This window comes from Mirounga leonina, unplaced genomic scaffold, assembly GCF_011800145.1.
Source record: "Mirounga leonina isolate KUSES-001 unplaced genomic scaffold, KU_Mleo_1.0 Mir_170, whole genome shotgun sequence".
Lineage (NCBI taxonomy): Eukaryota > Metazoa > Chordata > Mammalia > Carnivora > Phocidae > Mirounga > Mirounga leonina.
Window position 1 is genome coordinate 20823178 of NW_023270433.1, and position 15102 is coordinate 20838279.

The 15102-nt window shown below is 36.4% G+C and overlaps 1 protein-coding gene and 1 pseudogene across 10 annotated transcripts in view; both read left to right on the forward strand.

Moving 5' to 3' along the window:
• PTBP3 (polypyrimidine tract binding protein 3) overlaps window positions 1–15102 on the forward strand; it is a 124422-nt gene that overhangs the window by 54868 nt on the left and 54452 nt on the right. For 7 of the 10 annotated variants that reach the window (XM_035016055.1, XM_035016053.1, XM_035016054.1 and 4 more), the window contains 2 exons: window positions 7711–7880; window positions 11511–11657. In XM_035016055.1, the coding sequence (XP_034871946.1) occupies window positions 7860–7880; window positions 11511–11657 (168 nt within the window). In that variant the 5' untranslated portion in view covers window positions 7711–7859. The remainder of the gene's footprint in view (window positions 1–7710; window positions 7881–11510; window positions 11658–15102) is intronic. The other 3 variants (XM_035016058.1, XM_035016057.1, XM_035016059.1) reach the window with 1 other exon arrangement.
• Window positions 1830–3729, forward strand: LOC118017811 (annotated as a pseudogene).

The window sequence follows — 15102 nt, forward strand, 5'->3', positions numbered from 1 at the left end:
GATCCTGGAGTCCCGGGATCGAGTCCCGCATCGGGCTCCCTGCTCAGCAGGGAGTCTGCTTCTCCCTCTGACCCTCCTCCCTCTCGTGCTCTCTGTCTCTCATTCTCTCTTGCAAATAAATAAAATCTTAAAAAAAAAAAAAGAAAAGAAAAGAAAAGAAAGTGAAATGCTGGCACCTTAATTTTGTGTTTTTGTTTTTTAAAGATTTTATTTATTTATTTGACAGAGAGAGCGAGAGAGGGAACACAAGCAGGGGGAGTGGGAGAGGGAGAAGCAGGCCTCCTGTAGAGCCGGGAGCCCGATGGCAGGGCTCGATCCCAGGACTCTGGGATCATGACCTAAGCCGAAGGCAGACACTTAAAGACTGAGCCACCCAGGCGCCCCCGGCACCTTAATTTAGGACTTCTAATCTCCAGAACTATGAGAAAGTAAATTTCTATTGTTAAACCACCCTGTCTGTTGTATTTGGTTATAGTATCTTAAGCAGGCTAAGACAGAGATTAAGAAAATATTATGAACAATTTAAAGCCAGTAAAATGAATGAACAGGCATTCATTCAGGTTAGAAGTGGACAGATTCCTTGAAAAATACAAAGTACCACAACTGATGCAAAATGGCTAGAAAACCCAAATAACTCTATACCTGTTTTAAAAAATCAAATTGAGAAAGAAAGTTAAGACCTAATGGCTTTATTTAAGGAAATAATAATACAAGTGTTATACAAATTCTTTCAGAATATAGAAGAGAAGAACACTGTTTAATTTATTTTATGGAGTTAGTATTACCCTTGATAACAGGAGGGGGAAGAAAACTACAGATTAATATCCCTCATGAAATTGGACCCAAAAATAATATTTAGAATGCATTAAATTAAATTCAGCTGTATATCTATGGAAAGGAGATCATATATCATGACCAAGCCAGAATTATTCCAAAAATACAAAGTGGTTTACCTTTTGAAAATTAGTGCAACATACTCTATTAACAGAATAAAGAGAAAAACTTTATGATCATCTTAATATATCCTGCGATGACATTTGAAAAATTCAGTTTTTATTTATGATAAACAAGACCCTCAGCCACCTAGGAATAGAAGGGAACGTGTTTACCCTGATAAAGGCGTGAAACTACATCATACTTAATGGTGTAAGGGAATCCTATCCGCTGAAATCCACTGTGATGCAAGTATGTCCAATCTCATTATTTCTGTTCAACTTTGTACAAGAAGTTCTAGCCAGGTCAATAAAACTAGAATAAGAAATAAAAGGCAGGGACGCCTGGGTGGCTTAGTCAGTTAAACGTCTGTCTTCAGCTCAGGTCATGATCTCAGGGTCCTGGGATCAAGTCCCACATTGGGCCCCTTGTTCAGCAGGGAGTCTGCTTCTCCCTCTGCCTGCTCTGCCTGCCGTTCCCCCGCTTGTGCTCTCTCTCTCTTTCTGACAAATAAATAAAATATTAAAAAGAAAAATAAAAGGCATACATGTTGGAAAGTAAGGAATAAAGCTGTATATGTAGGAAATTCTAAAGAATTACTAAGGTTGCAGGATACAGGGTCAGGAATATGTGTAAGACCATTACACTGAAAACCACAGAACATTGTTAAGGGAAATTAAAGAAGGCCTAAATAAATGCAGAGAGAAATAATGAGGTATATGTTTTGGATGACTCAAAACTGTATGATGTGTACCTGTATGATGTGTACCCAGATAAGTACCTGATTTCAAGAATGGCTATAAAGGGGCTGGCTCGGTCAGAAGAGCATGTGACTTTTGATCTCCAGGTTGTGAGTTCAAGCTCCACTTTGGGTGTAGAGATTACTAAAAAAAAAAAAAAAAAAAATGAACAATTTAAAAAAGAAAAAAGAATTGCTCTAAAGCTATAGTAATCAAGACAGTATGGTAGTGTCATATGGTACATGTTTAGCTTGAGGAGGTGGGGGTTTTGGAGGGAGGACCGACTACAAAGGAGCACCAGGGAACTTTTGGAGATGGTGGAAATGTTCTGTATCTTGATTTTTGCCGTCATATGGGTATATACATTTGTCAAAAGTTGTCATACTGCATTTAAAATGTAGGTGGATTTTATTATATCTAAAGTATAACCTAATAAAGTTGCATTTTTAAAAAGATCCATATTGGGGGCTCCTGGGTGGCTCAGTCGGTTAAGCGTCTGCCTTCAATTCAGGTTATGATCTCAGGTTCCTGAGATCGAGCCCTGCATCCAGCTCTCTGCTCAGCGGGGAGCCTACTTCTCCCTCTCCCTCTGCTGCTCCCCCTGCTTGCGCTCTCTCTCTCTCTCTGTCAAATAAATAAATAATGTTTAAAAAAAATAAAAAGATCCATATTTCTAGGATAGTTTTCTTGGTGAATTTCTCCAGTTTTGAGATGGGAATATATGAATTTTAAACTTCTGGAGTCTGCTGGCTGCCCGGGCCACAGCAAATGAAGCTGCTTCAGGATGAGGTGGCAGATGGGAGTGAGCACAGGTGGCCAAGGCAAAGTCGCGGCGGGAGAATAATGATGAATGGAGCAGCCGGACCCTCGCACATGGACTGTTGCGAGCGGGTTCTCACGTTAGGCGAGAGTTTCGAGAAGCAGCCACGCTGCACGTTCCACACTGTACACTATGACTTCAAACCTGCTTCTGTTTCTATTGACACTTCCTGTGAAGGAGAGCTTACAGTCGGCAAAGGTGAACAGGTGACAATAACTGTGCCAGATATAGAGGGTTCAACTCCACCAGTAACTGTTTTCAAAGGTTCAGAGAAACCTTACTTAAAGGAATGCATTTTAATTATTAACCATGACACTGGAGAATGCCAACTGGAAAAACTCAGCAGCCACATCACTGTAAAAAGAACAAGAGTTGAAGGAAGTCGTTAACTTCAGTATCGTTGAGAGCAATGGCAGCAAAAAATGCGGACTTCAGCTAGGACTCCCCATCTTGTGAAACAGTCTCCATCTGAAGACAAATGTCCCCAGCATCACCAGTGGATGATATTGAGAGAGAACTGAAGGCAGAAGCTAGTCTGATGGGCCAGATGAGTAGTTGTGATAGTTCATTGGATTCCAAAAGTTCATCATCTTCAAGTAGTGAGGATAGTTCCAGTGATTCAGACGATGAAGAGTGCAGATCCTCTCCTTCTGATCCAGGGAATTATATCTCAGGACATCCTGCCATGTCTGCCATGCCACATTGCAGGATTCCTGATACGGATGCCGGCCAGAATAGATCTCATGACAACAGTGGCCTTCTGATGAGTACTTTAAGAAATGATTTGCAGCTGAGTGAATCAGGAAGTGGCAGTGATGACTGAAGAAACATTCAGCTATAAATATAAAATTTGTAAGATGTGATTATTTTATATTAAGAATCAAGATTCCTAATACTGAAGAAAATGTGTCTTAACTTTTGATGATAAAATAAATTAAATTTGGTTCAGAATTTTCAGTTGATGTTATATTTTTGGCCTTTTTAAAGTACCAGCATTTCCATTTATTAGGCTTTACAGATGAGAAAACAGACGTTAGGTAACTTGCCCACATATTGTTAGTTAACAAGTAGCAGATCAGGTGTTCTAGAGTTCAAGTTCAATGCTCTGTTTTAAAACACTGCTGTCGGGGCACCTGGGTGGCTCAGTCATTAAGCGTCTGCCTTCGGCTCAGGTCATGATCCCGGGATCCTGGGATCGAGTCCCACATCGGACTCCCTGCTCAGCGGGAAGCCTGCTTCTCCCTCTCCCACTCCTCCTGCTTGTGTTCCTGCTCTCGCTCTCGCTCTCTCTCTGTCAAATAAATAAATAAATAATCTTAAAAAAAAAAAACACCAAAAACACTGCTGTCTCCCAATTGTGAAATGTCACAACAACTGATTTATAATAAATGCCCATGGTTTAAAAAAAAAAAAAAAGACTCTTCTACTTATTTTCTTTGGAACCTGACTAATATGTAGCAGGCATTCAGTAGTTTTCAATATATTGTTTAATAAAATCAAGATTTTTTACAAGCTAAGTATTTTGAATGCTCATTTTCATAATAAAATTTTTGGAAAGTCTCTAATGTATTTTGTACAGAGTAATTCTTCAAAGTCATGTATTTAATACATTAGAATTTCCTTGTTTCCTGTTGACATTTAGTAAATTATGGCCATGTGATTGCTTATATATTTTCCATTTTCAGATTATTATATTCATCAAGTCTTTGGCTATAACCTTTTCTGGGGTCATCTAGATGAGTAGTTCTTAGATTTTTAAATTTCATAGAATAATAAAATTTTTAGTTAATTTTGAGCAATGTCTTAAATTTTGCTAAGTAAGCACATCAAGAGAAAAAAGTCACTGTCACCTACAGTCTTCATTTTAATACCAAAAAGGTAGAAAGAACATCACTTCCAGGTAAAATAGTCCTTCCTAAGAAAATCAAGACATATTATTGATTACTATATGCTAGGCATTATACCTAGTATTTAAAGATTTTTTATTTGAGAGACAGAGAAAGTTGGAGCAAGAGTGCGAGCAAGAGCATGAGCAGGGGGAGGGGCAGAAGGAGAGGAAGAAGCAGACTCCCTGCTGAGCAGGGTGCCTGATGTGGGGCTCCATCCCAGAACCGTGGGATCATGACCTGAGCGGAAGGCAGATGCTTAACTGACTGAGCGACCCAGGTGCCCCTACATCTAGTATTTAAATATGTTATCTAATTTAATTTTCAAAATAGCCCTGTTATTATATTGATTTGACTGGAAAAGAATTTGAGGCTCAGTTATATCAGGTAACTTGGTTAGAACAGGTTGATTTAATAGCACATGTTCTTAACATAGTTCAGGCACTTTTATAATTCAGAACAATTAGCCTAAAATGGTGGGTTTCTATAATTGTGGGTTTCTTTTTTTTTTTTTTTTAAGATCTTATTTATTTATTTGAAAGACAGGGAGCACACGCACAAGCCGGGGGGAGAGGCAGAGGGAGAAGCAGGCTCCCCGCCAAGCAAGGAGCCTGATGCAGGGCTTGATCCCAGAACCCTAGGATCATGACCTGAGCCGAAGGCAGACGCTTAACCGACTGAGCCACCCAGGCACCCCTAATGCATATTTCTCGATAAAAATTTGTTACCATAGTGTTGTTGTTGTTGTTGTTTTTTAAGATTTTATTATTTATTTGACAGCACAAGTAGGCAGAGCGGCAGGCAGAGGGAAAGGGAGAAGCAGGCTCTCCGCCGAACAGGGAGCCCAATGCGGGGCTAGACCCCAGAACCCTGAGATCATGACCTGAGCCGAAGGCAGATGTTTAACCAACTGAGCCATCCAGGCGCCCCTTACCATAGGTCTTTATTTGATAGTCTAACACGAGCTCAAATAGCATATATAGGCATTCATTTTTACTCCACAGGTAATGATTAAAACCTCTGTTAAAGAAACAACCTTCTAAATGTTCATTTGTTTTGGAGTATTCTGGGTAAATTGATAAAATCCTGTTGGTTTTAGGATGTTTTTCCAGTTTTTTAACACCTTGTGCTGGTTAAGAAAGCACAAGATGGTAGTATTGTTGTCTGGCCATCTAGGCCTACCAGGAGGGTGCAAAAAGGCACACCCCGTGCCCTTTCACTCCTATCTAGAACATGATATGTAGGGTTCTGATGTAGTGACAGTGTTACCATTATAATCCATATAAATATGCACATACTTTGAAAATTTATGTCGGTGTCAAGTTGCTTGCTTTTTTCTAGGAATGGTAAGACATTTTGAGATTTTTGTGCTAAAAAATATGACCTTTAAACTTTAGTTTGAATGACACTTTTTACACTTGCTAACTATGTACAAAATCATTTATTCTCTGGACCTGTCTTTTCATCTGTTAAAATTAGTAAGATTTATCTCAGGTATATTGTCAACTCAAAAGAGGCAGGATAAGTGAAAACTAGAAACTAAGGGACAATTTAGGTCGTTGGAAGCCCATCAGGGTGTTTAAAGCAGAATAGTGATGTGATAACGCTATTTTAGTTGGTTGGTAAGATGTTGGATCTGAGTGACGGTAGAGGGGGAGTAAGGCTAGAGGAAGGCAGAATAGAAGGGGAAGATCATAGGTGAACTTAATGACATTGAGAGTGGACGTGAAAAATGTAATCAGTCATTTTGGAAGGAAAAATCAGTATTTCTGGGTGATTGAGAGGAGGGAGAAGAATCTCTTGCCTCCCAGATTTATTTGCGGTAAATATTTGACTGCCTGTTACTTGCAGTCTTGCTGGGCATTGCTGTATACAGGCACAGCCGCTAAGGCCCTATAGGAATTGATAGTCTTTGGGGTCTGTGTAGGATGCTGCCTGCATTCATGAGCAGAACATTTGGGAGTGAGTGCTGGTTTGCATTATTAAGTCAACCTACCCACTTGTAAGCAAGTTGAGTTCTGTGCCACAGATATGGGTACAGAATATGGCCATATAATTTTTATGTGGTCTTCATGTTGTTTGCAAAGTTCCATTAATGTTTGGGAAAATGATAATTTTAGGCATTTGGAAAGATTGTATTTTACTCCTAATAGTGCTGAGTATGTAATGAAACTCAGGGCTTTCAGATAATTTGCATTCATTCAGTCATACGTGGTGCTATTTTGGGGGAAAAACATTTCTGAATCTATGTACATAAATTTGAGTATTCATTACAGGCTTGTCAGTTCTAGTTATTGTCAGTGTTAAAAGGATTTAAATAAAATTTAGCTGTAAACTGGGCTAATGGATTTCTTTATTGTGCAGCAGTGGTTCTCAAACTTCAGATTGCATCGAAATCATCTGGAGGGCTTGTTAAAACATAGGTTACTGGGTCCCCCCACCCCAAGCTTCTGATTTAGTAGGTCTGGGGTAGGGCTGAGAATTTGCATTTCTAACAAGATGATGCTTATGTTAAGACCTACTGTTACATAATTAGTAGTAAGATTATATATTAGGAAATCACAGTTTAGCTTCTAAAAAAACGCTTCATGAAAAGATTAGTAAAAAATACATAATGCCTAAGAAATAAACTTAATTTGATACAGCTCAAATCCAAATCCCCTCAGGATGTAGTAAATATAAAATTTCTTTTATAATCTTTACTAAAAGTTATTCTTATTTATTTAGCACTAGAACTAATAATTAGGAAAATATCTTTAAAAATACATTAGAGGGGCGCCTGGGTGGCTCAGTCGTTAAGTGTCTGCCTTCGGCTTGGGTCATGATCCCAGGGTCCTAGGATCAAGCCCTGCATCGGGCTCCCTGCTCCGCGGGAGGCCTGCTTCTCCTTCTCCCTCTCCCCCTGCTTGTGTTCCCTCTCTTGCTGTGTCTCTCTCTGTCAAATAAATAAATAAAATCTTTTAAAAAAATAAAAATACACTAGAGACCTAAACATTGTTCTCTACTCACAACAAATAGTTGACTCTTTAGAGGTAGTATTTAGAGGTATGAGATACCTCTAAAAACTTAATTTATCCAATGCTTTTCCTTGAAGTTAAAAATCAGACTTGAATTTTTAACAAATTTAATACTTGCAGTGAAAAAACAAAACACCCATTCATTGAAGGTGGATGGTTTGTTTTCCACTTTGCTTCTCTTCCCTGATCAGCCCCATAGTGTCCTGAATTTCAAAAACTAAAACTATTGGAGGATGAAACATGACAATAGGGTTAATGTAGTATGTCAACCTAAAGTAGTTTCAGTAATTTCAAAAAATCTTATATTTTTTTAGCTAATGGGAATGACAACAAGAAATTTAAAGGAGATAGACCTCCCTGTTCGCCTTCCCGTGTTCTCCATCTTCGCAAAATTCCAAGTGATGTCACCGAAGCAGAGGTCATATCATTAGGTCTACCATTTGGCAAAGTTACTAATCTTTTGATGTTGAAAGGAAAAAGCCAGGTATGTAATGTTTAAAGATTGAACCACAGTGATTATCTCTGGGTATTAGTGTTAAAGATGACTTTATTTTCTTGAACTTTTCTGTGTTTTCTAAATTTCATTTGCTTTACATAAGTAGTTTTTTCAGTAGAATTTTTTGTGTGCGTGACAGGAAGCAAGAAACAAAAATATTAACACAGGACATAGAATTATCTCTTATTCCAGTGACTTGTCCTTTTCTTCCTTAACAAAAAACATTTATATTCTTAATTACAAAATAGTTTATGAAAATATCCTTTGGTTATCAGAAGACCAAGACAGAGAGAGAGGATATAAATTATACCTTATTTGGCAATTAAAGAATATTTAAGTTTTCCAAAACCTTTATAGAAATGTATAGTATATTTTAGTTTTAGAATTAACATATAGTTTCTTTAATAATTCCAAAGAGACTGTTAGAAGTTTTTCATTTCAGAAGTTAATAGGTTTTTCTTAAGACGAATAAGGAAACTTGCTTTTGTGGTGACCATGACAAAAATACAATACTTTTTATGTTAACTTGAACAATTAATCTGCTTTCTTGTTCCAGCTTAGACCCCAGTAGGATGAATTCTTTAGTTCTTTCCCAGTTTTTGGTCGTCCTGAAAACCTTTATACTGAGCATTGCTATAAGAGGAGGACAACAAATTTAGGCCCTAGATATTGTGTAATACAGTGTGATAAATCCCTATTTCTTAGAATTTTCATAAATAAGTTTAAGATACATTATAAATAGATTTATAAATAGATTGATACGTGTTGGATATGAAAGAGATTGGAAGATTCTGGCCCTTTAGTAAACTAAATAAACATTCCCATTTAATTCAGATGAAGTTATTTAAATCTGGAGAGGTTAGATAACATGTCTTAGTATTCAACTTTTGTTGTGTTTACACATTTATCGTACATCTTTTGGAGATAGTACATGCACTTGGATCTTTATTTTAATTCAGTTGCCGCTATTGAGAATAGTGTGGTTTGCGTAGTTTTAAAAGAGCCAACTTGGCCAAGTCTAATGGCTGTGAGATTTATCATGTACAGTATCATGTTTCATGTAGTGTATCCTGTACATTCTGTCAAATGGTTATGAGGGGCAGCAGGCAACATCACACTTTGTCTCTGCCATTGGTTCTGGATTTATTATTTATCTGTGTGCTGTTAGGTTAATTGCTTATCTTTGGATCATAAATCCTGTTTAGAAAATATTTTGTTAGTAATATACTTTAGCAAGAGAGTGTCATGTGAGCCATTAGAACTACTTGTAGGTGTAATCTCTCTTATGTTACTTAGAGGTAGTATGTTGAGGGCGTGGGGGATATTTGCACCAGCCTTTCTGTGAGTAGCGACTTTTGGTTTTTTCTCCACCCCCCTATTATGGAAATGGATTTCTCTGGATACTTTGGGAAAACCTAAATAATTCCTTTACTGGGCTCCATGTGGAAAAATTTATTTTTACGGATGAATTTTTAGGTTGTATATACTTTCAGGAAAAATTTTCTGTAACAAAAATCATGTATTCCAAAGACGTTTAGCTTTTCTTTTGTGTGACTGTTAGACATTGAGTTTAGTTCTTCGCATTTATGAAGGAGTTTTCAAAAAGATACTCTTCCCTCCATATAGTGAATATTATTAGCAAACAGTGTACAACTTCTTTGTTGAAAAGATGATTAAAAACCAGATAGGAAGTATCGCTATAGCTATTTTGGTTACCTTGGTCATTTTTAACCTCTTAGAAAAACTAGTAAGTATATTACTGATATATTTGGATAGTGGTTTTAAATTGCATTGTGGACATTTATTCCTTGAAGATAGTGGAATTTTATCTGTTGTGGATTAATTAATTAATGATATTTGATCGACTGTCATGTGGCTAACATTATTACCTCATAGAATATTGTTAGTTCATTAAAGCATTTAATTGATTCACTTGTGACATTTGATTGATACAGTTAAGCATCACATTTAACATTTGTCAAGTTAGTATTCCTTTACTGGAATATTTGCCAAATAGAAACATTTAGCAAGTAATATAACTATAAACAAATAAATTGTTTTATAGATATTTGCCATTTTCTGTGTTCAGGAAATTTTGTTGTTAATAAATACATATTTTTATAAGTAAATTGTAAATGTTTTATGCATAATTTGAAGTGGTTACTGTACACTTGCTCTGTTGTAGTGAAAAAGAATTGTCTAGAAATTTGCATTGATTGGGATCAGGGGTTCTTCCTGCATTTTAAATTTGAGATGTTCTTACAGGTAGTTCTGAGGGGTCAGAATGGTTACTATTTCATCTTCCTAACTAACCATTAAGATAGGGTGGCAAAACCTGTCACAGAAGTTTCAGGAGTTTTAATAGCCAGTAGAAGCCATATATAGAAGAAGACATAAGTCCCAAGGATCTTCTTCCATCTCAGCTCTTCCTGTATTATTTTTCAAATATCTGATACTGGTACAATGATTACAGATATTAAAAGATGAAATTCAGTTGAGTAAATTTTAAAGATTTTATTGGCTCTATTCAGCAGTTCATGAATTGGGCAGCATCCCATCTAGCAGATGGAAAGGAGCTATGAAGAACAGTGCAAAATGAAAGACTTTTATAGGCAGAATAGGGTGAGACAAGGAAGTTACTAGCAGAGTGAATTCTGTCAGGCAAGGTCACCTTCCTTTAGGGATGGTGGGGGTCTGTCAGGCAGATAACCTCACTAGTGCTGACCAGGTAATTCCAGATGGATTGGTTTAAGATTCCACTCTGGGGAGAGGTTGAAACTGCTCGGTATTAAGTCTTGGTTTGGTGACTTTGGCTTAGTACAGGTGACATCATTTTGGGCCTGATGTCTCTCAATTTTTTTTTTTTTAAGATTTTATTTATTTGTCAGAAAGAGAGAGTGGGAGCGCGCGCAAGCAGGGGGAGCGGCAGGCAGAGGGAGAAGCCAGCTCCCCGCCGAGCAAGGAGCCCGCTGTGGGACTAGATCCCAGGACCCTGGGATCATGACCTGAGCCGAAGGCAGATGCTTAACCGACTGAGCCACCCAGGCGTCCTTCTGTATTTTTTAACACAGATCTCAAAAAAAGTCACTTGAATGACTCAAATCAATATTGACTTAATGTAGGAAGTTCTCCCATTTCCCTAATTTGAACAATTGAGCCTTTGCACATGAATGCTCTTTTTAATTGCATCATAAACTTAATTGTAACATAAACTTAATTGTATCATAAACAGCTGTTTAGTAGAAGGTAAAGGAGAGCAAATCATTATGCCCTACCCCCACCACTCCCCCGCATCTTGGAGAAGTTTTTGTTTAGGAAAGAGCCATTAAATCCAGCCCCTGAAAGCATCCATTTACAGTGCTGATTCTCACCTTTATTTTTGCCTTTTTAATTATTTCTAGATTTTAGAAAAACAGAAAAAAGAAGAAAACCAAAAACCACATGAAATCATTTATTCACCTGGCAAATTTCCCAGTCCCAAGTCCTTTATTGAACCCAATTTTTCAAATGTGTTTTCAGTTAACATCAGTGGTACACTTTGAAGCAAAAGTCTTTTCATAGTTCTTAGCTGTCTTTCAAAACATGAGCTTTCACTTTGCTTTCTTGTGTTTATTGCAGGCTTTCTTAGAAATGGCTTCTGAGGAAGCTGCTGTTACTATGGTGAATTATTACACTCCTGTTACTCCTCACCTTCGAAGCCAGCCTGTTTTTATTCAGTATTCCAACCACAGAGAACTTAAGACTGACAATCTACCTAATCAAGCTGTAAGTATTAAAGGCATTTTAAAAATTAGTTACAAGAACACATGGTATAATAATGTAAAATTAATTTTCTATTTTTCAGAGGGAAAAAAATCATGTGATTTCCTTCATGTTGGGATGCGTGTAAAGATTAGTAAAAATTGTGCGTGTAAATTCTTACCTGAAGGCTTAAGTGTACTACTTAGAAATAGGTTTGAAGTTATGGTATTAGGAATTGTGTTAGTTTTGCCTTGAAACTTCATGAGTAAAAGAAAAAACTTATATTCTTATCTATCTCTTAAAATTTCAGATCTAAAAGGAACTTTTTACAGAATATACAGAATATATAATAGAGGCATTAAGAATCTGAGTGAAGCTTCTGTTGTGATGTTAAGTAACTGAACTTAACATTTAAAATGTTAATAAGAATTTGTATAGAAATGGTCATTAAATGAATTTTGACTCTTCTAGATGAATGTGGAATGTAGAATAGCAACATCTCTAACCTAATTTTTCAGTTTTTATTTTGATATAGTTCATGTTGACTTCTTGTCTCTCCAGGTTGATATGTAGTAGCTAAAAGAGTAATTTGAAGTTACTTAAGGCTAGAAAAATTAATCCACAAAGCAGTAAGGAGGTTTTTTACTATGTTAAGCGCAAGTTGGCCCCTATCCTCTTGCACAAGGCAAAAGAACTCCTCCAGCTCTTTGATTCTGTGTTGAAAGTCACTATGGTACAAGCTACTGAGTTAAATTATAGTTTTCCACATTTTTAAAACAATAACTTCTCCTGTGCATAATCCTTAACTTGTTCTAAGAGATATTAATGATGTATAATAATCTATATAAATTTAGTAAATGAGATGTTAGATACTAAATTTTTTAGGTATTAGACTTTTTAAAATCAAAAACTGACTTATAAATTCTAAATAGCATACCTTTTCATGGTAAAACATTCAAACCATCTAGAAAAGTAAAAAATAACAACAATAACAACATCAAAAAACAATCCAGTTATCCAAAGAGAGCTAATTAGCTAACATTTTGCTAGCGGTTCGGTGTGTACCCCTTCTCTATTCAGGCGTATAATTTTCTATGTATATAATTTTACGTCAATGGAATTCTAATGTTTTGAAAGGTGTTATTTTTTCTGTATAATGTGTCATGGATATTGTTTTGTGGCAATAAAAAAAAATTTTGATTTTGATACCATGCTCATAAAGACCTGGCATAGCAACATTTAAAAAACTTTGTTTTTACCTATTTCTTCTCATACTTCGTGTTTTAGCTGTCTTTATTTTAATGTTTAAATTTTTGTTTTATTAGAAATATTTTGGAGTTGGGGAGTGAGAGTAGGCTTTGGTCTTTTTTTTTTCTTTTTAACTCCCAGTTGACCAGTTTCTCCCTTATTGTTTTTTTGAATAACCCACTTATTATTATCCACTCATGTGAAACTTGTCCTTTGTCATGTTCTAGTTTTCCATACACTTGCTTTTCCCTACTTAAAATATACATATATACACTTACTAGACATGCATACACATTCTGTTTGCATGGCCCATGTACCCTCATGTGTGGGCTGCTTACTTGGTATGCACTCAGTGTCTAATCCAGACTACCTTTTGGATTCCATTCTGTTCCATTCCTGTTTCCATGTCCCTAGGGCTCATGTCTCCAGTATTGATCTATTGAATAGGGCAAAGCCCCATATTTTACTCTCTCTTTTCAGCCATTAAATAGTTACTATATTTTTAAAATTTATTTATTTATTATTATTATTATTTTTTTAAGTAGGCTGCATGCCTAGTGTGGAGCCCAGTGCAGGTCTTGAACTCAAACCCTGAGATCAAGACCTGAGTAGAGATCGAGTCAGATGTTTAACCGACTGAGCCACCCAGGCACCCCCAACTAGTTACTATATTTTATTTATTTCTTCATACAGAATAGAATTATTTTGGTAACTCCTACCCCTTCCTAAAAAATTGGATTTGGGTTGATTTTATAGGTTAATTTGAAGATAATTAACATATTAATATTACTCTCTGATCCTTTGGAAGAAGAAGTTGTATTTTGTCTCCTGTCTTTCATTAGAGTTTTTAATTTTCCTTCATATAAGTCATGGAAGTTTTCTTATTAGTTTGATTCCTAAATATGTTAGTATAAATCTTGAAGAAGAAATAAACAATTTAATAAACTCTTAAAGACTGGATTATTCTAAAGGGAAACTGTGAGAAATCCCAGTTGCTTGGCAACCAAAGCCAGTCGAAATGACCTAGTTTATTCTTAGATAGCCTTGATTTCTTCCCAGTGCCCTTTCCCATTTTGTTACTTTTGTGCAGTTTTTATGCATTGGTGTTTGGTAAAATATAATAATTTTTCTTTTATTCAAAGTCCTACACCAAAGCTGAAGTCAGAATTGAAAGTACCTGTTTGCATATATAAAATGTACTAAATGTCTTTTAATTCTGACAGCTCCAGAAAACTGATAAATTACTATTTCATTATCTTTTGTTCTCTGAATAGCAAGATAACCCAAAACATGCACATAACTTCTTTTCTAGCCTATGGACATACTTGCCAGAAGGTCAGGTGAATATCAAATATTTTATCCTTTTATTTAAACTAAAATTACTGCTGAAACATTTAGATCATATTTTGAAGTTAGCATTTGAGATACGGTTTTATTAATTATAGTTATTATGGTATAGACAGGTTTTTTTTGACCTGTGGGTGAACATTTATAAACCTGCAAAGAGATAACCATGGAAGGATTTTCCCTAAAAATGTTGCCCTAAGAAATCATCAAGGTGTACACTTATGATCTGTGCATTTTATTGTATATTCATTTCCAACTCAATTTTAGAAATGTCTTTTTCACATTGTCCAGGCACATTTAAATTTTACATGAAGTATATTTGCCCTCCCCCACCATGATAAAATATTTGTTGATTTGCCAGTCACACTACTGCTATTTTCTTTATTAATAGTTATTACAACTATTTCAGAAAGTTTGTTTGTAAAACATTTAAAAATTAGGGGCGCCTGGGTGACTCTGGGTTAAGCATCTGCCTTTGGCCCAGGTCATGATCCCAGAGTCCTGGTATTGAGCCCCCCTAGTCACATTCCCTGCTCAGTGGGGCATCTGCTTCTCCTTCCTCTGCTTCTCCCCCCAGCTTGTGCTCTTTCGCTCTCTCTCTCCCTAATAAATAAAGTCTTAAAAGAATTTTTTAAAAATTATCTCCCGTAGTAGGAATTCTGCTGCCTCATAATTTTTAGCATCAAAGACACAGAACATAAGTCAGCTATGTGAAATAATTTTTTTATATATTAAAAAAAACATTTCTTGGGGCGCCTGGGTGGCTCAATTGGTTAAGCGTCTGCCTTGGGCTCAGATCATGATCCTAGAGTTCTTGGATCAAGCCCCGCAGTGGGCTCCCTGCTCAGCAATGGTCTGCTTCTCCCTCTGCCTC